This window comes from Vitis riparia, unplaced genomic scaffold (assembly GCF_004353265.1).
Source record: "Vitis riparia cultivar Riparia Gloire de Montpellier isolate 1030 unplaced genomic scaffold, EGFV_Vit.rip_1.0 scaffold469_pilon_pilon, whole genome shotgun sequence".
NCBI lineage: Eukaryota > Viridiplantae > Streptophyta > Magnoliopsida > Vitales > Vitaceae > Vitis > Vitis riparia.
This window is the reverse complement of record NW_023269684.1, coordinates 193,076-215,822: the sequence shown is the minus strand read 5'-3', so window position 1 is coordinate 215,822 and position 22,747 is coordinate 193,076. Positions and strand designations below refer to the sequence as shown.

The 22,747-nt window shown below is 41.7% G+C and overlaps 1 protein-coding gene and 1 pseudogene across 1 annotated transcript; both read left to right on the top strand.

Moving 5' to 3' along the window:
• The first annotated feature begins 9,126 nt into the window (after positions 1-9,126).
• LOC117909920 (zyxin-like) lies at positions 9,127-10,577 on the top strand. The gene is made up of 3 exons (XM_034823970.1): positions 9,127-9,519; positions 10,012-10,222; positions 10,390-10,577. The coding sequence occupies exons 1-3, from the start codon at positions 9,127-9,129 to the stop codon at positions 10,575-10,577; spliced, it is 792 nt and encodes a 263-aa protein (XP_034679861.1).
• A 7,072-nt stretch (positions 10,578-17,649) lies between these two features.
• LOC117909919 overlaps positions 17,650-22,747 on the top strand; it is a 52,770-nt pseudogene continuing 47,672 nt past the window's right edge.

Sequence of the window (22,747 nt, the reverse complement as noted above, 5' to 3'; positions counted from 1 at the left end):
ATCTTCCGTCTTCTGAGGAAGAACTAGTCTACTATTTGGGATGATGATCGTCAATGCGCCTTTAAGAAGGTTAAGGAGTATCTCCTTTCTCCTCCAGTTCTAGTGCCCCCTACACCTGGGCGGCCTCTACTCCTATACTTGTCGGTTTCGGACATGGCTTTGGGTTGCATGTTAGCTCAGCTCGATGATTCAGGGAAGGAGTGAGCCATTTATTATTTGAGTAAGAGGATGCTAGAATATGAGTGCAGATATATTATGATTGAGCGCCTCTGTTTGGCATTGGTTTGGGCCACCAGGAGACTGAGACACTATGTGACAGAGTATTCTGTATTATTGGTCTCACGATTGGATCCACTGAGATATTTATTTAATAGGCCTGTTCTGACTGGCAGGCTCATGAGATGGTTGGTTCTACTTATAGAGTTTGATATTCGATGTCACGCAAAAATCAGTGAAGGAAAGTATTGTTGCAGATCATTTGGCTTCTTTGCTAGTATTCGATGACAGACCGATCGACGGTGATTTCCCAAATGAGCAGTTTGTTTCAGTGACTAGTATTATAGGATGGCGGTTGTACTTTGATGGTGCCGCCAATCAGTCGGGGTTTGGCATTAGTATCCTATTGATATCACCACAGGGCGATCATATTCCCAGATCAGTTTGGTTGACATTTTCTAATCATCACCGATTGACGAATAATATTGTTGAGTATGAGGCATGCATTATAGGTCTAGAGACTGCACTAGATCTTGCAGTTAGACAGTTGGAGATCCATGGGGATTCCAACTTGGTTATTTAGTAGACTTAGGGTATTTGGAGGACTCGAGATGAGAAGCTGAAGCCTTATTGATTACTACTCAAAAAGTGTTATTTGATAGCTTGTAATTAACTCTTTTAAACACTTTTGAGTAGTAGCTATTACCTTTTAACTCAATTAGCATATTAAGGACCTTTGCAATCATTTCTAATCAAATTGTGTAAGTTTTGGTGTTTTTGGTAGTAATTTGATCACCAAAGCAATCCAAGATTGAGGAGATTTCTTTGGAATCCATGGCAAAGCAATGGAAAGCCTAGTAACATGAAAACCAAAGCTTTGAAGCTTTGTAGTCTTTTTCCATAAGCAAATCATGAATGCAAGGAGGGAAAGCAAAGAGAGAAATCTAACATGAAGCATTCAAGAGGATAGCAACTGTCAGCCATTTTTGGAGCACTTCCTAGAGCTCAATTTATGCATACTTTATGTTGTTTCAAAGCTCGGGAAGTCAGCAATCCAACTCTTTAAACGGTGCGCAATTCGAAGTTGAAATGAAGGAGTTAGAGCCATTGGAAGCCGATCACACCAAGCTGAAGGCCAATTTCGCGGGCTGCGAAATCAGCCTTTGGCTACGAAATCACAAGAGGATGACTGCGAAATCAGCCTTTGGCTGCGAAATGGTGTCCTTCAGGTTGCAAAATTTCGCAGCCATCTTGCACGCCTGCAAAATTCTTCTGAGTGCTTCCCAATATTTGCGACCGACATTTTTAGATTTTTTGCTTTAGATATTTGATGTCTAAATCCCCATTCTCTCCTTGTAATCCACCTATCATAGGATTCCTTAGTTATTAAGCAAGAAAAAAGGGTAAATAGCCTCATATATATTGTTTTTAATTTCGATTACAGTGATATGTCAAGGAGCTTGTTCTCAGACACAATTTTTGTATAGTTTTTGAAAGGAAGTAAAATACAGAGCTTTGCTCTGCCTTACCTACTCGTTTTGATTGTATTTATATTTTTCTTACTAGCCAAACAAGCTCTGAGGATGTTTCCTCAGAGAATGAGTGGCTAGGCTTTTAGTTCCTTGGAGCTAAGGTAGCCGGGTAAGGCCCCGAATGCAAGAATTGGTAGTTTTGTTGTTTCAGCTGTTAATGAAGAGAAAGTGTGACCCATTAATGATTTCTATGTTTTTAGTTAACTTAAAACGCCTTCAATTCACCTGGGCCAACACTTGGTAAGGCAAGTGATCTCCGTCCATGGAGATGCACTAGTTTATCTCTTGCGAGCCTTTGGGAGGTGACTTGAAGGTAGGATTTTCTAGAATTGCCAACACTTGGTAAGCTTTTGGACTCTAAGGAGACATCCATTAGTTATCTCTTGCGAGCTTGAGAAGGGAAGTCCAAGGTTAATGATCACCTTGAATGGCAAATGCTAGGTGAGAGGCACGAGCCATTGCAAGTTGCATCAGTGAGAGGGAATTAGTGCTGAAATCCATTAAAGGGAAACATCTGTACAACACCGGTTAGAGAATTAACTATATGTTAATTCTCTAATGCGAGGAAAAGATTCAAGTGATCGGAGCTCTGTTTTTGCATGAGGAGCCTCCCCAGTGAACCTAAAACTCCAAGGAACGCTTTTCTTCATAAGTAATTCCATTACTTTCTTTTTAGTTAGCTTAAAACAAATCCTTTTTCAACCAAAGTTTATGTTTTCTTCTTAAGCTAACCTTGAAATGAAAAAGCACCAATTCAACTTTGAATTGGTATCAATTGTAAGTTGAAAACCCTTCCTAGTGAACGATCCTAGAGCCACTATGCTATATTAGCTAAGGCTATCCTAATGCATGGTGATATAGGTTATAAATTTTGTTGATTACTCCTTCTGAGGACCACAATCAAGGAACACCAGCTGGACACGAATCAAATGGCGCCGCTGCCGGGGAAGGTGCCAACTTCACAGTGATATTATTTCATAGTACTTGTGATTTTCATCACAAGTTTGGTGATTTTTCTTTCATTTTACTAACTCTTTTAATTGTTTCTTTTACTTGTTCATATTCTAACATATCTTTTAATTTAGTTTTAGTTAATCTAAGTCTTTTTGTAGTTTTGTTTTCTTTTGTTTTTGTTTTTGTTACAGTTGATACTAGTTGTGTATGCCAAATTGGATACGAGATAGTGGAGGAAGGCTTGTTAAACGTGAAACACCTCATAACAAGGAATTGGAATTGAGCTTGAATATCATGGAAACTACACCTGAAGATCAGCATAGTCACCATGGTCATCAGGACAATCCCAATGAATTTAGATCAATGAGGGACCACATGCATCCACCTCGTATGAGTGCACCATCATGTATAGTGCCCCCTACAGAGCAGCTAGTGATCAGACCGCATATTGTTCCACTTCTACCAACTTTCCATGGGATGGAAAGTGAGAATCCCTATGCACATATCAAGGAATTTGAAGATGTTTGTAATACATTCCAAGAAGGAGGAGCTTCAATCGACTTGATGAGGCTTAAGCTATTTCCTTTTACTTTAAAGGATAAGGCAAGATTTGGCTTAATTCTTTAAGGCCAAGGAGTATCCGTACTTGGACTAATTTACAAGCTGAATTCCTCAAGAAGTTTTTTCCTACTCATAGAACAAATGGCTTGAAAAGGCAAATTTCAAACTTCTCAGCTAAAGAGAATGAGAAATTCTATGAGTGTTGGGAAAGATACATGGAAGCCATCAATGCTTGTCCTCACCATGGTTTTGATACATGGCTATTGGTGAGTTATTTCTATGATGGGATGTCTTCCTCAATGAAGCAACTCCTCGAGACAATGTGTGGAGGAGATTTCATGAGTAAGAATCCGGAGGAAGCTATGGATTTCTTGAGTTATGTGGCTGAAGTTTCAAGGGATGGGATGAACCGAACAAGGAGAAGTGGGGAAGATGAAGTCTCAACGAATGCTTTCAATGCTAAGGCTGGGATGTACACCTTGAATGAAGATGTTGATATGAAAGCAAAATTTGCAGCTATGACAAGAAGATTGGAGGAGCTAGAACTGAAAAAGATGCATGAAGTGCAAGCTGTTGCTGAAACACCAGTGCAAGTAAAGCCATGTCCTATTTGTCAATCTTATGAACACTTGGTGGAGGAGTGCCCTACAATTCCAGTTGCTAGAGAAATGTTTGGAGATCAAGCAAATGTCATTGGACAATTCAAGCCCAATAGCAATGCTTCGTATGGAAATACTTACAACTCAAGTTGGAGGAACCATCCAAATTTTTCATGGAAGCCAAGAGCACCTCAATACCAACAGCCGGCTCAACCATCTCAACAAGCTTCAAGTCTTGAACAAGCAATAGTGAATCTTAGCAAGGTTGTGGGAGATTTTGTTGGAGACCAAAAATCCATCAATGCTCAACTCAGTCAAAGAATTGACAGTGTAGAGAATACATTGAATAAAAGGATGGATGGGATGCAAAATGACTTATCTCAGAAGATAGATAATCTCCAATACTCAATCTCAAGGCTCACTAACTTGAACACAATGCAAGAGAAGGGTAGATTTCCTTCTCAACCTCACCAAAACCCCAAGGGTATCCATGAAGTGGAAACTCATGAGGGAGAATCTTCACAGGTGAGAGATGTCAAAGCCTTGATCACTCTAAGGAGTGGTAAAAAGGTTGAGTTGCCAACACCCAAGCCACATGTTGAAGAGGAAGAAGAAGAAGAGACAAAGAAGAGGGAGGAAATGAAAGGAAAGAAGAAAGATATTAGTGAAGGGAAAGAAGACCATGATTCAACAGTGAATGCAGATCTGGAGAAAGAGCTTATTAAGGAAGAAATGATGAAGAAACACGGATCTCCACCTTTTCCTCAAGCTTTGCATGGGAAAAAGGGGATCATAAATGCATCAGAAGTCCTTGAAGTATTGAGACAAGTGAAAGTCAATATTCCATTGCTGGATATGATTAAACAAGTTCCAACATATGCAAAATTCCTAAAGGACTTGTGTACTATCAAAAGAGGGTTGAATGTGAATAAGAAAGCCTTCTTGACTGAGCAAGTAAGTGCTATCATACAATGCAAGTCTCCTTTGAAGTACAAAGATCCAGGATGTCCTACCATTTCAGTCATGATTGGGGGAAAGGTAGTGGAGAAAGCTTTGTTAGACTTGGGAGCAAGTGTGAATTTGCTACCATACTCTGTCTACAAGCAATTGGGACTTGGTGAATTGAAGCCAACATCAATCACTTATCTTTAGCTGATAGATCAGTGAAAATTCCAAGGGGAATAATTGAAGATGTCTTAGTTCAAGTTGATAATTTCTACTATCCAGTAGATTTTGTTGTTCTTGACACGGACCCCTTTGTTAAGGAACTAATTATGTTCCTATCATCCTTGGAAGGCCATTCCTTGCTACCTCAAATGCAATCATCAATTGTAGGAATGGACTTATGCAACTCACTTTTGGTAACATGACACTTGAGCTCAATATCTTTTATATGTCTAAAAAGCTAATCACTCCGGAAGAAGAAGAAGGTATGCATTATTGACACTCTAGTGGAGGAGCACTGTAATCAGAATATGCAAGACAAGTTGAATGAAAGTCTTGGGGATCTTGAAGAAGGGTTGTCTGAACCCTCTGATGTGCTTGCTACTCTACAAGGTTGGAGGAGGAGAGAAGAGATTCTACCTTTATTCAATAAAGAGGAGGCACAAGAAGCTACTAAAGAAGAGACCCCAAAGCTCAATTTGAAGCCTCTGCCCATGGAGTTGAAATACACATACCTGGAAGAAAATAAACAATGCCCTGTTGTTATATCTTCATCTCTTACTACTCATCAGGAGATTTCTCTACTTGAAGTTCTTAAGAGGTGTAAGAAAGCAATAGGATGGCAAATATCTGACTTGAAAGGCATTAGTCCTTTGGTTTGTACACATCATATATATATGGAGGAAGAAGCTAAACCAATTCGTCAACCTCAAAGAAGATTGAATCCTCATTTGCAAGAGTGGTGCAGCTGAGGTGCTGAAGCTACTTCAAGCAGGTATTATTTATCCCATATCTGACAGCCCTTGGGTGAGTCCTACTCAAGTGGTACCAAAAAGTCAGGGATTACTGTGGTTCAAAATGAAAAGGAGAAGAAATTGCTACATGCCTCACTTCAGGTTGGAGGGTGTGTATTGATTATAGAAATTGAATGTTGTGACAAGGAAAGATCATTTTCCACTGCCATTTATTGATCAAGTGTTGGAGAGAGTCTTGGCCATCCTTTCTATTGTTTCTTGGACGGGTACTCGGGTATTTCAAATTGAAATTGATGTTGAAGATAGGAGAAGACCACTTTCACATGTCCATTTGGAACATACGCCTACAGAAGAATGCCTTTTGGTTTATGCAATGCACCTGCAACATTCCAAAGATGTATGCTTAGTATCTTCAGTGATATGGTGGAGCGAATTATGGAGGTTTTCATGGATGACATCACCATATATGGAGGTACATTTGAAGAACGCTTAGTCAATTTGGAAGCGGTTCTTAACAGATGCATTGAAAAGGACTTGGTGCTCAATTGGGAGAAATGCCACTTTATGGTACATCAAGGAATTGTCCTTGGCCATATCATCTCTGAGAAAGGCATTGAAGTTGATAAAGCAAAGGTGGAACTTATTGTCAAATTGCCATCCCCAACAACTGTAAAAGGAGTAAGGCAATTCCTTGGCCATGCAGGGTTCTACAGGAGATTTATAAAAGACTTCTCTAAGCTTTCAAAGCCTCTTTGTGAACTCTTAGCTAAGGATGCTAAGTTTATATGGGATGAAAGATGTCAAAAGAGTTTTGATTAATTGAAACAATTCTTGACAATTGCTCCAATAGTGAGGGCTCCCAACTGGCAACTACCATTTGAAGTAATGTGTGATGCCAGTGACTTTGTTATAGGAGCTGTACTTGGCCAAAGAGAAGATGAGAAGCCCTATGTAATCTACTATGCAAGCAAGACATTGAACGAAGCTCAAAGGAACTACACAACTACAGAGAAAGAATTGCTAGCTATGGTGTTTGCCTTAGACAAGTTTCGTGCTTATCTAGTAGGGTCTTTCATCATTGTTTTCACTGACCATTCAGCCTTGAAGTATTTATTGACAAAGCAAGATGCAAAAGCAAGGTTGATTAGATGGATTCTTTATTACAAGAGTTCGATCTCCAAATAGAGATAAGAAAGGAGTGGAGAATGTGGTAGCTGACCACCTTTCAAGGTTGGCTATAGCACACAATTCCCATGTCTTACCTATTAATGATGACTTTCCTGAGGAATCACTTATGTTGCTAGAGAAAACTCCTTGGTATGCTCATATTGCTAACTATTTGGTTACTGGTGAAGTTCCAAGTGAGTGGAAACATAAGACAGGAAGCACTTCTTTGCAAAGATTCATGCTTATTATTGGGAAGAGCCTTTTCTTTTAAGTATTGTGCAGATCAATAATAAGGAAGTGTGTCCTGAAGAAGAGCAACAAGGAATCCTCAGCCATTGCCATGAGAATGCATGTGGAGGCCACTTTGCCTCTCAGAAAACAGCCATGAAGGTGTTGCAATCAGGGTTTACTTGGCCATCACTTTTCAAAGATGCCCACATCATGTGTAGGAGCTGTGATAGATGACAAAGGCTTGGGAAGCTTACAAGAAGAAATCAAATGCCTATGAACCCCATTCTAATAGTTGATCTCTTTGATGTTTGGGGTATTGACTTCATGGGACCTTTCCCAATGTCTTTTGGTAACTCTTATATCTTGGTGGGGGTGGACTATGTTTCTAAATGGGTTGAGGCAATCCCCTGTAAGCACAATGATCACAGGGTGATTCTCAAGTTTCTTAAGGAGAACATCTTCTCAAGATTTGGGGTGCCCAAGGCCATAATCAGTGATGGAGGTACTCATTTTTGCAACAAACCTTTTGAAACCCTATTAGCCAAGTATGGAGTGAAGCATAAGGTAGCTACACCTTATCACCCTCAGACTTCCGGGCAAGTTGAGCTAGCAAACAGGGAAATCAAGAATATATTGATGAAGTGGTGATCACAAGCAGAAAAGATTGGTCTATTAAGCTTCATGATTCATTATGGGCATATAGAACAGCTTACAAGACTATTCTTGGCATGTCTCCCTATCGCCTAGTCTATGGCAAAGCATGCCATCTCCCTGTGGAAGTTGAATATAAGGCTTGGTGGGCAATCAAGAGGTTAAACATGGACTTGATCAGAGCCGGGGCAAAGAGGTGCTTAGACCTTAATGAGATGGAGGAACTAAGAAATGATGCTTACATCAATTCCAAGTTGCAAAACAGAGGATGAAGAGGTGGCATGATCAATTAATCTCCAACAAAGAATTCTGGAAAGGACAAAGAGTCTTACTCTATGATTCAAGGCTCCATATCTTTCCTGGGAAGCTCAAGTCAAGGTGGATAGGTCCTTTCATTATTCATCAAGTGCATCTCAATGGAGTGGTGGAATTACTGAATTCCAAAAGCACGGACACTTTTAAAGTCAATGGTCATCGTCTCAAGCCATTCATTGAACCATTCAAGCAAGAAAAGGAGGAAATCAACCTCCTTGAGCCACAGAAAGCCTAATCAGAAAAGGGTTAGATGGACTTGGTTTCACCAAAGTCCATATTTTTTGTTTAATTGTGTTAATTTATAAGCTTTATAAATTGTTTCGGTTTTAATTTTGGTCTTAAATTGTCTTATTTATATGTAACTTAATCTTTTTGAATGATCAAAATTAGGAGGAATTGCAAAGAAATTGAAGGAAGGTATTTGGGAACAAGGAGGAGCTCAAAAGCAAGGAAAATCCACGGTCTACGAAATTTCGCAGCCTAAAAAGGGCCCCTGCGAAAATGGCCCTTGGCTACGAAATAATTTCGCAGCCCCCAAGGCCCCGCTGTGAAAACGCCCCTCGGTCATTTCGCAGCCTCATACCCCCTCTGCGAAAATTTTCGCAGCTGCAAACACCCCTTTGGCACATGAGTGCCATTTCGCAGACACTCCCCCCTCCTCTCTCCCATTTCACAGCTGCGAAATCCTCACGCCTAAAAATTCCCATTTTTGCAGCTGTGAAATGGGCTGCGAAATGGCTGCGAAATTCACCCTTTGCTGCGAAATCGACCTTCCGTTGTGAAATCGACCATCTGCTGTGAAAATCAAAACCGTCCCTTGGCATCCTTTTTAAACGTTATAAATTCCTTATTTCATTTTTTTATCGGTCATTTGAACTTCAAATAGGTACCAAAGAGGAGCCAAGCCAGAGCAACTCTCTGTCTAAACCCTCTGCCTGAGCCAAGTCGCGCGCACCTCCGGCAGTCTTCTCTAAGTCAACCATGGCTAGAACCCGAGGAGCTAAGTCCTTGTCCCCATCATCTCGCCTGAGACCTGTCCAAGCTGCCACACCCGAGCCTCCGAGGCCACCGGTCGTCCCACCTTCGGTTGAGGACACACCCATAAGTCCTCCTATGACACGCTATCAGACACGGAGGTCACTCACCATGACTGGGGCGAGCTCTTCCCGAGCCCAAAAGTCAGGTCGCGGTCCCCCAAAGAAGAAAACCAAGGTCTCAGAGCCAATTGATTTAATAGAGTTGTCTTCAAAGCCTGAATCAGAGCCTCGGCCATCTCAACCACCTGCCAAAAAGCCTCAACCATCTCAGCCACCAGCCAAACAGTCTCATATTCCCTCAAGCATGACTCCTGAGGTGGTTATCAGACGCCCCATGGTTACTCAACCACCAATTAAGGGTAATTTGGATTGCAGAGCAAGGTCATTCCACTCCGAACTCTGTTTTGACACAACCACTTTCAGACTTCAACCCGAGCTCAAGGATTCCTTCCATCTGCTACAGAGGTACCATATAGAGCACTTGTTGATTCCTAGGGATTTTTTCTATCCCCGCATAGCATTGGACTTTTATCAGTCCATGACCACACACCAGGTCCGGGATCCTACAGTCATCCATTTTACCATAGATGGACGCCATGGTATTCTGGGAGCCCGACATATAGCAGAGGCACTCTGTATTCCTTATGAGCCAACACATCCAGAGGATTTTCAAGTCTGGACTCATCCTGCACAAAGCGACATCGTTCATATTCTGTCCAAAGGAGCATCCTCGTGCTAGTATCTGTTGAGGAAGGAGCTCTATCCTAGTATGTTCTTCATTGATGCACTCCTGCGCCATAACATTTTTCCACTTCATCATTGGGTGCAGAGGAGAGGAGTTTTGCTAGAGGCGCTATTTAGGATATCTGAGGGATACTTCTTTGGCCCTTATCATCTCATCATGGCCGCTCTTCTATACTTTGAAGAGAAGGTCCATAAGAAGAAGCTACTCCGAGCGGATGCTATTCCACTTCTCTTCCTCAGACTGTTATGCCAGATTTTGGAGCATTTGGGATACCCAGCAGAGCCTCAGCTTGAGCGTAGATGCATTTGTCGAGAGATATTCACTCTCGACAAATGACGAGTATGATAGCCTATGGTGCAGACCAGGGAGCCCCAGTTAGACCAGAGCATCCAGAGATTCCACATCCAGAGGAGCCATAGCCGGTTGAGATACCAGCTGACATGAGAGCACCAGCCCATGCAGCCCCTGCAGTGGCCTCCCCAGAGCCTAGTCCTGAGGTTGCACCCTCTGCTCCTCAGGCCACACCACGGACTCCCCTTGTTATTCCACCCATATCAGAGCCATCTCCTTCCTCTGAGCCAAGGATTGTTATACCCATTATCGAGTATAAAGGTCTATGCCACACTTTCCAGGCATTGGCCACTTCTTAGAGCATCCTCACTCAGCAGATCACAGCTCTCAGTGCTCATCAGGAGCAAATTATCGCCACTCAGACTTAGCACACTGCCATCCTAAGGCAGATTCAGCATCATCTGGGTATTATATCACCTCCTGAGCACCCCATTCCTATCCCACCAGAGCCATCACAGGCCCCTCATTTCGTACATCAGACTATGCCTCCTGAGGAGCCGACAATAGGAAAGGCAGAGGCAGCTCAACCATCATCTCCACATCATCCTACAGCCACCATCTGATCATTTGCATAGTTTCCTTTATATATTTCGTTTATGTTTTCCTTACTGTAGTAGCACTTATCATCCCATGCTTTTGATATTTCATATATTGGGATTAGTTGTATTACTTGTTTTCTTTTATATTGTACTTTCATGAAATGAAGTAATACAAATCTATCATTTTTTTTAGCACTCTTAGCATTATTTTATCCTAATTCCTCTACTCATATCTTTTTTTGTTTTTAAAACATGTGGTTTCTCCAATCAATACTCAAAATTTATATCACTCAAGAGGTACCACTTCCTCCCTATAATCTCAGTCGCTCATGCCACATTGAGGACAATGTTCAGCTTGGTTGGGGGGAGAGTTGAGGAAGGAAGTTTTTGTTATTAATGTTAAGTTATTTTGATAATTTAGTTGATTTTTGCTAAATTTTAAAAAATTTTAAAGTTTTTTTATTCTACTCTCCATGGTTATTAAGGAAAAATTCTCAAAATGAAATGGGAGAAATTGAATTTTTGTTTTTCACTTGACTTAGAGTTTGTATTATGCTTACTAAAGTTGATGAATTGTTGAAACTTCTATTGAATTCAACCTTAGTTCTTCCACTTTAAGCTATTCACACATTGTACACAATAGGTTCCGATTATAAGATGAGAAACTATTTCCCTCTTGACTTAGGAAAATTTAGACTTGGTACCTTTTACCTTATTTTAGTAGTGTTGGGACACCTTATAAAAGGCCAATGAGCCTTTGAAAAAAAAGAAGAAAAAAAAGAAAGAAAAAATGTTTTACTTGCCTTGAAACCCGAGCAAGGTCTGAGGAGTATATGGTGAAAATCTTTAAAGCCTGGTGCCCTAAGCCTTCATTGGTTGGGAGTCACCGACCTCAATGCTCGTTAGAAGGGTGAATAGGTAGAGTTTAACATACTGTAGGTGCTTAGGTATTAAATTTCATTTTCAAAAGTCCGGGGTAAAATCCAAGGAGTTAGTGGTTGAAAGATCCTTAAAGCTTGATGCCCTAAGCCTTCATTGGTTAGGAGTCATCGATGGACCCCCGTTACATGGAAAATTTAGAAAAGAATACCTTTAAGCCTTGTACTCCTACAATGAAAAAAATTGTGAAACAAAAGGGTGTGTTCTTAACCTATTGAATTTGGTCAGTTTGCTAAGTGTTGAAAAAGAACTAGGTTGGGGGGAGAGATTAGTTTAGCATACTATATTCAGAAACTATCAACTAACACTTAGATTTTTGTGGAAGAGTAAGGTTTGGTCCTTTGGAAGTGGAAATGATTTTAAAACTTCAATTTGCATAATGCCTTCTCTTTATGAATTGTGATTAGCAAGGTATTTGATAACTCTTGTTGAGATTTGAGTTTATATTTCTTTAATGTTCCATGTGAGAGTTTGATCTTCATGCCACTTAAAATTTTTTGAAGTGATCAGCATGATCTTGTAAAGTATATTACTTTGTAGTTTACTTTTTCTCTCCTGTATTGCTAAGGGACTAGCAATATGTCGGTTGGGGGAAGTGATTACTACTCAAAAAGTGCTATTTGATAGCTTGTAATTAACTCTTTTAAACACTTTTGAGTAGTGGTTATTACCTTTTAACTCAATTAGCATATTAAGGACCTTTGCAATCATTTCTAATCAAATTGTGTAAGTTTTGGTGTTTTTGGTAGTAATTTGATCACCAAAGCAATCCAAGATTGAGGAGAGTTCTTTGGAATCCATGGAAAAGCAATGGGAAGCCTAGTAACATGAAGAACTAAAGCTTTGAAGCTTTGTAGTCCTTTGTCATAAGCAAATCGTGAATGCAAGGAGGGAAAGCAAAGAGAGAAATCTAACATGAAGCATTCAAGAGGACAGCAAATGTCAGCCACTTTTTCAGCACTTCCTGGAGCTCAATTTATGCATACTTTATTTCATTTCGAATCTCGAGAAGTCATCAATCCAATGCTTCAAACGGAGCGCAATTCGGAGTTGAAATGAATGAGTTAGAGCCATTGGAAACCGATCACACCAAGCTGAAGGCCAATTTCACGGGCTACGAAATCAGCCTTTGGCTGTGAAATCACAAGAGGATGGCTGCGAAATCAGCCTTTGGCTACGAAATGGTGTCCTTCAGGTTGCGAAATTTCACAGCCATCTTGCACGCCTGCGAAATTCTCCTGAGTGCTTCCCAATATTTGCGACCGACATTTTTAGATTTTTTTGCTTTAGATATTTGATGTCTAAATCCCCATTCTCTCCTTGTAATCCACCTATCATAGGATTCCTTAGTTATTAAGCAAGAACAAAGAGTAAATAGCCTCATATATATTGTTTGTAATTTCGATTACAGTGATATGTCGGGGAGCTTGTTCCCAAACACAATTTTTGTATAGTTTTTGAAAGGAAGTAAAATATAGAGCTTTGCTCTGCCTTACTTACTCATTTTGATTGTATTTATAATTTTCTTACTAGCCAAACAAGCTCTAAGGATGTTTCCTCAGAGAATGAGTGGTTAGGATTTTAGTTCCTTGGAGCTAAGGTAGCCGGGTAAGGCCCCAAATGTAAGAATTGGTAGTTTTGTTGTTTCAGCTGTTAATGAAGAGAAAGTGTGACCCATTAATGATTTCTATGTTTTTAGTTAACTTAAAAGGCCTTCAATTCACTTGGGTCAACACTTGGTAAGGCAAGTGATCTCCGTCCATGGAGATGCACTAGTTTATCTCTTACGAGCCTTTGGGAGGTGACTTGAAGGTAGGATTTTCTAGAATTGCCAACACTTGGTAAGCTTTTGGACTCTAAGGAGACATCCACTAGTTATCTCTTGTGAGCTTGAGAAGGGAAGTCCAAGGTTAATGATCACCTTGAATGGAGAATGCTAAGTGAGAGGCATGAGCCATTGCAAGTTGCATCAGTGAGAGGGAATTAGTGCTGAAACCTATTAAAGGGAAATATTTGTACAACACCAGTTAGAGAATTAACTAGATGTTAATTATCTAATGCGAGGAAAAGATTCAAGTGACTGGAGCTTTGTTTTTGCATGAGAAGCCTCCCTAGTGAACCTAAAACTCCAAGTAACGTTTTTCTTCATAAGTAATTCCCATTACTTTCTTTTTAGTTAGCTTAAAACAAATCATTTTTCAACCAAAGTTTATGTTTTCTTCTTAAGCTAACCTTGAAATGAAAAAGCACCAGTTCAACTTTGAATTTGTATCAGTTGTAAGTTGAAAACCCTTCCCAGTGAACGATCCTAGAGCCACTATGCTATATTAGCTAAGGCTATCCTATTGCATGGTGATATAGGTTATAAATTTTGTTGATTACTCCCTTCTGAGGACCGTAATCAAGGAACACTAGCTGGACACGAATCAAATGACATCATTGTCAGGGACCATTGAGAGGACATGAATTAGCTGATACACCAATTGGGATTGAATCACTTATCATGCATATCTGGATTTATTGGTTGATAGGTTTGATGAGTTGAGATATATACACCTACCCAGAGTAGAGAATCAGTTTGCTAACGCTTTAGCCACCTTAGCTTCTGTGATTGAGATCCCTGCGGGGGTGACTGTGCGACTATTGTTGATTGAGACTAGGTCTGCACCAGCTTACTGTTGTCTGATTGGAGATATTGAGGATCAAGATGAGCTACCCTGGTATCATGATATTTATTAGTTTCTGGCATGTGGCACACATCTAGAGGCTTCTACAGCTAAGGATAGGAGAGCGTTGAGGCAGTTGGCCACCAGATTTGTCATTTACGAGGATGCACTTTATAGGAGATTGCCCGATGGCCTATTATTATTATGTCTAGAACATACCTCTGCAGATAGAGTGATGAGAGACATCCACGCAAGAGTCTGTGGCCCACACATGGGATGACACATGCTAGCCCGCAAGATTATGAGGACTGGCTACTTTTGGTTGACCATGGAGATAGATTGTTGCCAGTTTGTACTGAGATGTCTAGAGTGTCAGATGCACGGTGATCTCATTCACATGCCACCTTTGGAGTTGCATGCACTCACATCTCCTTGGCCATTTTCAATATGGGGTATTGATATTATTGGGAAGATCTCGCCTAAGTCCTCCAGTGGTCATGAGTACATCTTAGTTGCCATTGATTATGTCACCAAGTGGGTGGAAGCTGCTTCCTATGCTAGATTGACAGCGGCCAGAGTGGCCAAATTCATCAGATCGTACATTATATGTCGATATGGGGTCCCCCATGAGCTGATTTCTGACAGAGGGGGTTCATTTTAGGGGTGAGGTGGATACATTGATTCAGGAGTATGGCATTCAGCATCACAAATCGTCTGCGTACACGCCGCAGACTAATGGGGCAATTGAGGTCGCGAACAAGAATATCAAGAGGATTTTGAGAAATATGGTCAAGACTTCTCGGGATTGGTCAGAGAAGTTCTCCTTTGCATTATGGGCTTATCGTACATCTTTTCGTACTTCTACTAGGGCTACCCCGTATTCTTTGGTGTATGGTATGGAGGCAGTGCTGCCTGTTGAGATTGAGATGGGATCCTTGAGAGTAGCATTAGAGCAACAGATATCTGAGGCCAAGTGGGCCTAGTCTCGTTTTGATCTGCTTAGCCTTTTGGATGAGAGAAGATTAAGGGCAGCAGATCATGTTCAAGCCTATAAGAGGAAGATGGCCTGTGCATTCAGAAGAAGGGTCAAGCCTAAGAAATTTTAGAAAGGTGATCTAGTTTTGAGAGCCCTCAGGAGACTGATCAACGACCCTGGAGGCAAGTTTAGACCTACTTGGAGCGGGTCGTATGTTATTCGAGATTTGACCTGAGAGGGAGTAGCCTGGCTGACAGACCTGAAAGGAAATCAGTTTGCGAAGCTTGTCAATGTGGATCAGTTGAAGAAGTTTTATGCGTAAGATCATGGTCAAAGGATGGGTGGTCGTCATTTCGAGTAGCCATATTCCCTACTGCGTACCCATATGTTGATATATCCTATTGCTAGCCCATTGAGCTTCACGTGATTCATTTTGGGTCTTTTTCTTCATTTAGCCTTGCATACCTCTTCTCACCTAGGTTGGGGGCCTTCCCCTGTGCGCTTTGCATTTATTGATTGGATCTGTGAGTATTGTGAGCACATTATGTATTTGTTCACTTTTTTCTCTTCCATAGGTCATTCATGGTCTTTTCTTGCTCCAATTTACACTTTCACATTGTCTGCCTTCGAGTCCAATTTCTATCATCTCTATTCATTTCACTTCTATCTCTTATTATGTGATGATGACATGCTCTTGTCCCGGAGCTACAGCTCAGGCTTGTCACACCTTCATTCCACCTGTAGGCTTTGATCCAGGATTCTTAGGTTGAGAGGGGACCACTTTGGGTTCCGGGTTTGAGGTTCATCTTGTTGGATTGTGTTGGTATGGCATTCATCTAGCTTTGTTGGTTGTTCAGTGCAAAAAAAAAAAAAAAAAAAAAAAGATGCTTGATTGATATTTGTTGATACAACTTGATCATCAGAGGCCATTTGGGGTTTGAGAGACTTATTTTTGCTTTGAGAGTCAGGTGAGAGCATTGTATGATCTTTCTCCATGGATCTGGGTAACACATTGGGAGGAAGGTTCGGGTCTCTTTGATACTAGGTACCCTGGATCATTGTCTACTTCACTATTCTCATCTTACAGTGACTTGCTTCGGTCTGGCGTTCTTAGGAGGAGTTGTTCGTCATTGTCACGCATTGCTATATTTTTATCCCAGCTAGTTTTTCTATTTTCTTCTATATCCATTCATCACTTGTCTTATCTCTTTTCATCTTCTTCTTCCATCCTTGTCGATTGTTGTCTCGCTTCTTGAACGATGTGTCCTTGGTATACACCACTTGTCATTTTGACATTATTCATTCGGATGTTGGTTAAGTCACCTTACTCACATGATTCTTCGATATTTGGCATTGAACACATACGGGTCTAGCATTATCTATTGGGTATTTGGGCCTTTGTTTCTCGTCATTTCATTCACCTTTTTACCCCTGGCCTACATTACGATCCGAGTCGTAAGACCACCCTGAGGCCATGAGATCTCGTGTTGGCTTTGATGCATCTTATATAGACAGGCTCCGTCTACTGATTAAGTACGGGATGTCGACGGGTCTCCTTTCTTAGGGATATCGAGGGTGACATATTACCTTTCCATTTAGTTGCTTGCCTCAGGTCCATGATCAGAGATAGATGATATAGAGAGTTGGACCGTTGAGGGCACCTTTGCTTGATGCTTTGACATATTCATAATGGGGCATACCGCCATCCTTGCATGCTGGCTTTGGCTCTTACACATGTACACAGGCAGTCCGTTTTGCCTAGAGATGTTTTGGATATTAGAGTTTGAGTAAGCCCCACATTTAGCTTGGTTTCTTCATACAACGGAGTGCTTTTGAGAGCTGACTCGGAATCCAATTCACAGTATTCATTGACCCAGTGGGTGTGCACACTAGGGCATACCCTAGACGTTGTTCGGTTCGCTTGTTCAGATGATTGGGTCTTCAAAGATGTATTTCAAAGTTTTTATTGGGATATTTGAGCTTCAAATGTACACATTGGGGCATACCCCTATCAGTTTTTCTGTGGATATTGGATGTTATGGATTAGAGTGGAGGGTTTTTCCTCAGGGATGGATGTTTGTGATATTTCCAGCTTTTTGACTTTGACTCTATGTGCACTTGTGGGTTTATGACATGGTATTGATGCCTTAGACTGGGGCATAGCCCCTTTTTTGCGCCTTTGGTCACGTTTGTGAGTTGTCATATAGGGGCATACTCTTTTTTTTTTTCCATATTTTTGGTTGGGTTGTTCATGTCTTGTTTTTCGGCATTTTCTAATCTCACACTAGGGCATGCCTCCTTCGATCCCTCTTGTTTTGGGTTCTCCGGCATCGTGCTGGGATTCGATCCCTCTTGTTTCGGGTTCTCCGGCATCGTGCCCGGATTAAATCCCTCTTGTTTTGGGTTCTCCGGCATCACGGTCGGATTCGATCCCTTTTGTTTTAGGTTCTCCGGCATCGTGCCCGGATTCGATCCCTCTTGTTTCGGGTTCTCCGGCATCGCACCCGGATTCGATCCCTTCTGTTTCGGGTTCTCCGGCATCGCATCCGAATTCAATCCTTTATGTTTTGGGTTCTCTGGCATCATGCCCGGATTCGATCCCGTTGTTTTAGGTTCTCTGGTACTCACCCAGATTTGATCCCTCATATCTCGTAGTCTCTGGTACTCACCCGGCTATGACTCTTTCTCCGGTACTCACCTGGATTTTTACTTCCTTTTTGGTACTCACCCAGATCCTACTCTTTTCCGGTACTCGCCCGGATCCTACACTTTTTCAGTATTAGCCCGGATATGATCCCTTTCCAATACTCACTCGGATCCCACACTTTTCTGGGACTCGCCCAGATTCTACCTTTTCAATACTCACTAGGATTTGACCCATATTCTGGTACTCGCCCGGATTCGTTCTCCTGTACTTCTTGTTCTTCGGTACTCGCTTGGATATGATCCTTCATTTTGACTTCTCCGATACTTGCCTAGGCCTTTTTCCGGTACTTTCCCAGATTCGCTTTCCTATTCTCTCTGACATTGTGTCTGGATGTCCTTTGTTATCTCCAGCAATGTGTCGGGATCTCCTTTGCTTTTCCGACATCGTGCCCGGGTCCCTTATCTTCTCCAGCATCGCGTCCGATTTTCTCCTATCTTCTCTGGCATCGCGTCTAATTTTCTCTTGTCTTCTCTAGCATCGTGTCCAGATTCCTTTAGCTTTCTCCAGCAGTGTTCCTGGGTCCTTTAGTCCTTCAGTCGTCATGGCTCATTCCCTTAGCCTCTTTATGGTGGTGTGGGGACAAAATTGTTGGTCATTTGAATTCTTCACTAGAGTTCATTTCACTCTTGCATCACTTGCACTTCGCACTTGCGAATCACTTGTTCATTCACTCTACTAAAGAGGGGCATATTTGTAGACCCTTAATTTTTTCCCTTGACACATGCATTTATCCTATGAGTGTCACATGCACCCATGTTTTCATATGGCACCACTAGGGCCTCCTTTTGGGCTTAGTCGGTTTTTTTTAGCCTTGTTTAGGTTCGTATGTGGTTCATTGTGGTACAAATATGATTCATTTTAGAGTGCCATCGTGGCCATTTTCCTAGTTGTTGGCATCATGCCATAGGAAGGAAGTGGGGTCATCCTAAAGTTTTAGCTCAATTGGAGTTTATCGGAGTGTGTTTGAGCTCGGAGCACTTGGGCTTGTTTTGGCCATATCTCCCTCATCCGACCTTGGAATTGCACACCGTTTTTTTTCATGGACTCCTTATTCTTCAGGGAAAATTCTATCAAAATTTCATAATTTTTCTCAACAGGCTCGACCGGTCCCCAAAGTTTCAGTTTAGGTAGAATGCATGGGAGCAAGTCCGAATTCAAAGCACTCGGGCTTGTTTTGGCCATATCTCCCTCATCCGACCTCAGAATTGTGTACCATTTTTTTTCAAGGACTCCTTATTCTTCAGGGAAAATTATATCAAAATTTCATAATTTTTCTCAACTGGCTCGATCGGTCCCCAAAGTTTCAATTTAGGCAGAATGCATGGGAGCAAGTCTGAATTCAGAGCACTCGGGCTTGTTTTGGCCATATCTCCCTCATCCAACCTCGGAATCATGTACCATTTTTTTTCATGGACTCCTTATTCTTCAGGGAAAATTATGTCAAAATTTCATAATTTTTCTCAACCAGTTAGGCCGGTTAGCATCTAGTTTAACCGGTTCATTGAGCTAGCTTGTATGGAGCACTGGTTTTGATCATTTTGAAGCCCAATTTCTACATGGCTTGGGCCCATAAGCTCCAGATCGGTCTTGGGCTATATTGTGAGTCTACTTTAGGCCTTGGTTTGGGTTCCTTGAAGCCCACCATGAATCCATATGGATCCTTGGTGGTGAAGCAAGCTGAAAACTTAAAGGAGTCAGCTTGCATGGAGAATTGGTGAGGAGAGTTATTGGGGAGTGTGGTTTCGAGGTTGAAGGGCTATTTTCTAGATCTGAATGCATGGGAAAATGAATGGAAGCTGGAGGAACAAAGGGGTATGTTTGATATAAAAGCCAAAAGAGGGAAAGAAGGGGGGAGACTTCTCTCTAGATTATAGGAGGAAACTCTGTCAAAACGGTGAAAGCCAAAGGAGAAGAGGGTGAGAGCTTAAAAAAGAGAGAGAGAGTGGGGGAAGAGTTCTGGACCTGAGAAAGTTCTGTGTGTTGGGAGAGTGTAGGCCCTCAATTTTGTCCCTCGACACTGATATTTATCCTTTGGGTGTCACCTGCACCCATCGTTCTCATATGGCACCACTAGGGCCCCTTTTGGGCTTAGTCGGTGTCTGAGCCTTGTGTGGGCTTGTCTGTGGTCCATTGTGGCGCATATGTGGTTCATTTTGGAGGGTCATCGTGGCCATTTTCCTAGTCGTTCACATCACCCTATAGGAAGGAAGTGGGGTCATCCCGATGTTTTAGCTTAGTTGGAGTTTATAGGGGCATGTTAAGGTTCGGAGCACTCGAGCTTGTTTTGATCATATCTCCTTTTTCCAAACTCGGAATTGTGCACCATTTTTTTCATGGATTCCTCACTCTTCCAGGAACATTCTATAAAATTTTCAAAATTTTTTGCAACCGGTTCGACCGGTTGGCATCCGGTTCATCGAGTCAGCCGGTGTAGAACACTGATTTTTGGTAATTATTTTTATCATATCTCCCTTTTCCGAACTCAGAATTGTGCACCATTTTTTTTCATGGATTCCTCACTGTTCCAGGAACATTCTGTCAAATTTTCAAAAAAATTTTTGCAACTTGTTCGACCGGTTGGCATCCGGTTCATCGAGTCAGCCAGTGTAAAACACTGATTTTGGTAATTTTGGGACCCAAATCCTACATGGCTCAGGCCCATAAGCTCCAGATCGGTTTTGGGCAATGTTGTGGGCCCATTTTGGGCCTTGGTTTGGGTTCCTTGCAGCCCACCACAAATCCATATGGATTCTTGGTGGTGAAGCAAGCTGAGAACTGAAGGAAGTGAGCTGGCCTCGTAAGTGCAAGAGAAATAATGGGGGATGTGTTTTCCATGCTGATGGAGGGGATTTCGGTGTTGAAGGGGAAGGAACCCAGGAGGCTCAAATGCTGAGAGGGGTATGAGTATAAAAGAAAAAAGAAGAAAGAGGAGGCCACTTTGGAGAGGGGATATTTTGCTGGTGAGAAAAACAGAAGGTCAGGGCACCTTCCGAGTTAAGAACATGGGGGAAAGCTTCAGCACTGTGTTTATTTTGAAGAGGAGAGCTACATAATCTCATCTTTTGGAGGTCATCATCGGCATACACAGATCATATCTGGTGGAGATTCTGAGGTAAGTAGGCTGAATTTGTTTTACTTGCAATTTATCTTCATATGTGTTTTCTCCTTCCGCATCATCTTTTATTTCCTTTGATATGAAGATTGTATTTCTTGGGTGTGGGTAATAAAGGCCACACATGATTGTTGTTTATTTCCTTATTCGGTTTAGAAACTTTCTGACCAAATTTAGGATTTTTCATCAACCGGCTAAACCGGTTCAATCGGTTCAGCGCCATAGCTGGCTACCTCTGTCAACCATGAGGAACCCCCAACCTTTCTTTGTTCGGTTCTCACTCATCCAAGCTCGAAATTGAGAACCGTTTCTTTTGTTTATTTCCTTATTCAGTTAGAAACTTCCTAGCCAAATTTTGGATTTTTTATCAATCGTCTGTACTGGTTGGGAACCGATTCAACCGGTTCAGCGCCATAGCTGGCTGCCTCTGTCAGCCATGAGGAACCCCCGACCTTTCTTTGTCCGGTTCTCACTCATCCGGGCTCGGAATTGAGAACCGTTTCTTTTTTTTTATTTCCTTATTTAGTTATAAACTTCCTAACCAAATTTTGGATTTTTTATCAACCGTCTGTACCAGTTGGGAACCAGTTCAACCGGTTCAGTGCCATAGCTGGCTGCCTCTGTCAGTCATGAGGAACCCCTGACCTTTCTTTGTCCGGTTCTCACTCATCCAGGCTCAGAATTGAGAACTGTTTCTTTTTTTATTTCCTTATTTAGTTAGAAACTTCCTGGCTAAATTTCAGATTTTTTATCAACCGTCTATACCGGTTGGGAACCGGTTGAACCGGTTCAGCGCCATAGCTGGCTGCCTCTGTCAGCCATGAGGAACCCCTGACCTTTCTTTGTCCGGTTCTCACTCATCCGACCTTGGAATTGAAAACCGTTTCTTTTGTTTATTTCCTTATTCAGTTAGAAACTTACTGGCCAAATTTGGGATTTTTTATCAACTGTCTGAACCAGTTGGGAACGGGTTCAACCGGTTTAGCGCCATAGCTGGCTGCCTTTGTCAGCCATGAAGAACCCCTGACCTTTCTTTGTTTGGTTCTCACTCATCCGGGCTTGGAATTGAGAACCGTTTCTTTTGTTTGAATCCTCACTCATTTAGGAGTTTTCTAGAAAAATTTGGGAATTCTTCTCAATAGGTTGTATCAGTTGAGAACTAGTTCAACCTGTTCTGCTGGAGGACTTTAGGTAGCCCTCGATTTTGGCATTTTTCGAGCCCTTATCCATTGGGGCTCAAACCCATTTGCTATAGGGCACTTGTGAGCCATCTTGAAGGTTTAAGTCAGTGTTTGATTTTAGTTAGTATGGGCAATTTTGATGTTATGGTTGGTGTGGTCTAGATGAGTCTAGTTCGATTTGTATGACATTTGGGGAGTCCCTTACCTCATTTCAACCAGCTATCTTCCTTTTTGGCACAAGCTTTGATGCTTGATTTTGAATACATGTTGCGTGGCTGGCTCACCCTCTACTGTAGCCCTTGGTTAGGGACCACAGGTATGCATCGTTGGTTTTGATTGTTGAATCATA